Below are 1,565 nucleotides of genomic sequence, written 5' to 3' on the forward strand. Positions count from 1 at the left end.
GCTCTGCCGGTGCCCCTCACTCCCGACCCGCAGCCCCTGCTACCCCAGCCCTGGGCTCCTTCCCCCGCCCCTTTTCGTCCCAGGACACTTGCTGCTCCTTCAAGTCCCTCCCCTCCCCTCCCCGCCAACCCTCGCCCTGCCCTGCCGCACCCAGGGCAGATCGCGGCGGGGCAGAGAAGGGAGCGACCCAGAGCCGAGCCCAGCAGCTGCCAGGTGCCCTTGCCCAGCTGGGGATCCCCCCGCTCCACCCCTCCGCCTGCCACCCTCTCCCTCTCCCCTCCCACTGCTGCCTTTCGCCTGCCTGTCTGGGTCTGCCACCTTCCCTCCGTACTTCTACCCTCCACCTTCCTCTGCCACCTTCCCTCCGTACTTCTACCCTCCGCCCGCCCCTGCCACCTTCCCTCCACCTTCCTCTGCCACCTTCCCTCCGCCTGCCCCTGCCACCTTCCCTCTGTCCTAACACCCCTTCATCTGTCTCTCTTCCACCTTCCTTCTATCTTGTTATCACTCCATCTCTTTCTCTTCTACACTCCCTCCATTCTCTTCTCTCTCTGCCCATCTCTTCCAAATTCCCTCCTTTTCTCGGTCTCACCCGCTCCCTTTATTCCGCCGTCTCTTTCTGGGGCTGTCCCGTTCCCGCGGTCCCAGCACCGCTCTGCCAGGCTGACTCGCTCGCGTGCCGTCTCTCCCCACTCACCCGCTTCTCTCTGCCGCCCGGCCTTTCGCAGTGACTCTCACCCCCTCCTTCCTTCCTTCCTTCCTTTCCCACCCCCTCGATTTCTCCAGCTCTCTCTTTTCCTCTGTCCCCCCCTTTCTGCTCCGTGCCCCTGCCAGCCCGCCTAGGGCTTGTGCCCCCCGGCCTCACACTGGCTGCGTGCTGGTTGCTGAAGCGCCAGCGATGGGGGCCCGCCGGGGGGTCCCTCGCCCCCTGCCTGCCCGTGCCCCCCTACGCCCATGAGATGGGAGTCAAGCAGAACCCCCCCGAAGCCACAGTCCTGCCCGTGCCGGGGGCGCCGGGCGAGAACCTGCGCCGGCTGCAGCTGCGGAAGGGGCTGCTGAAGGCCGAGGGGCAGCTGGCGGGCTGGGGCCTGGCCCTGGCGCTCGGGGGGATCCTGCTCATGGTGCTGCACACGGAGCTGGCCTGGTTCGGGGGCTGCAAGGTAGGAGGGTGCTCCTCAGCCCCGACCCGCAGCCCCCCCTGCTTCCCCACCCCCAGCCCTGCCGGTGCCCCTCACTCCCGACCCGCAGCCCCCCCTGCTTCCCCACCCCCAGCCCTGCCGGTGCCCCTCACTCCCGACCCGCAGCCCCCCCTGCTTCCCCACCCCCAGCTCTGCCAGTGCCCCTCAGCCCCGACCCGCAGCCCCCTGCCAGCCCAGCCTGGGTCCACCCCCCAGCTCTGCCCTCACTCCTGACCCGCAGCCCCTGCTAGCCCAGCCTGGGTCCACCCCCCAACTCTGCCAGTGCCCCTCACTCCCAACCCGCAGCCCCCTGCTAGCCCAGCCTGGGTCCACCCCCCAACTCTGCCGGTGCCCCTCACTCCCGACCCGCAGCCCCCTGCTAGCCCA

General features: G+C 69.3%; 1 protein-coding gene across 1 annotated transcript in view; it reads left to right on the plus strand.

Moving 5' to 3' along the window:
- Nucleotides 1-959: 959 nt before the first annotated feature.
- The window catches only part of KCNN4 (potassium calcium-activated channel subfamily N member 4), a 7,692-nt gene continuing 7,086 nt past the window's right edge, over nucleotides 960-1,565 (plus strand). The window contains exon 1 of the mRNA XM_026660425.1: nucleotides 960-1,160. Within this exon, the coding sequence (XP_026516210.1) occupies nucleotides 960-1,160 (201 nt within the window). The remainder of the gene's footprint in view (nucleotides 1,161-1,565) is intronic.

The sequence above is a fragment of the Terrapene carolina genome, unplaced genomic scaffold, assembly GCF_002925995.2.
Source record: "Terrapene carolina triunguis isolate 2854851 unplaced genomic scaffold, T_m_triunguis-2.0 Scaffold771, whole genome shotgun sequence".
In the NCBI taxonomy this organism is placed as follows: domain Eukaryota; kingdom Metazoa; phylum Chordata; order Testudines; family Emydidae; genus Terrapene; species Terrapene triunguis.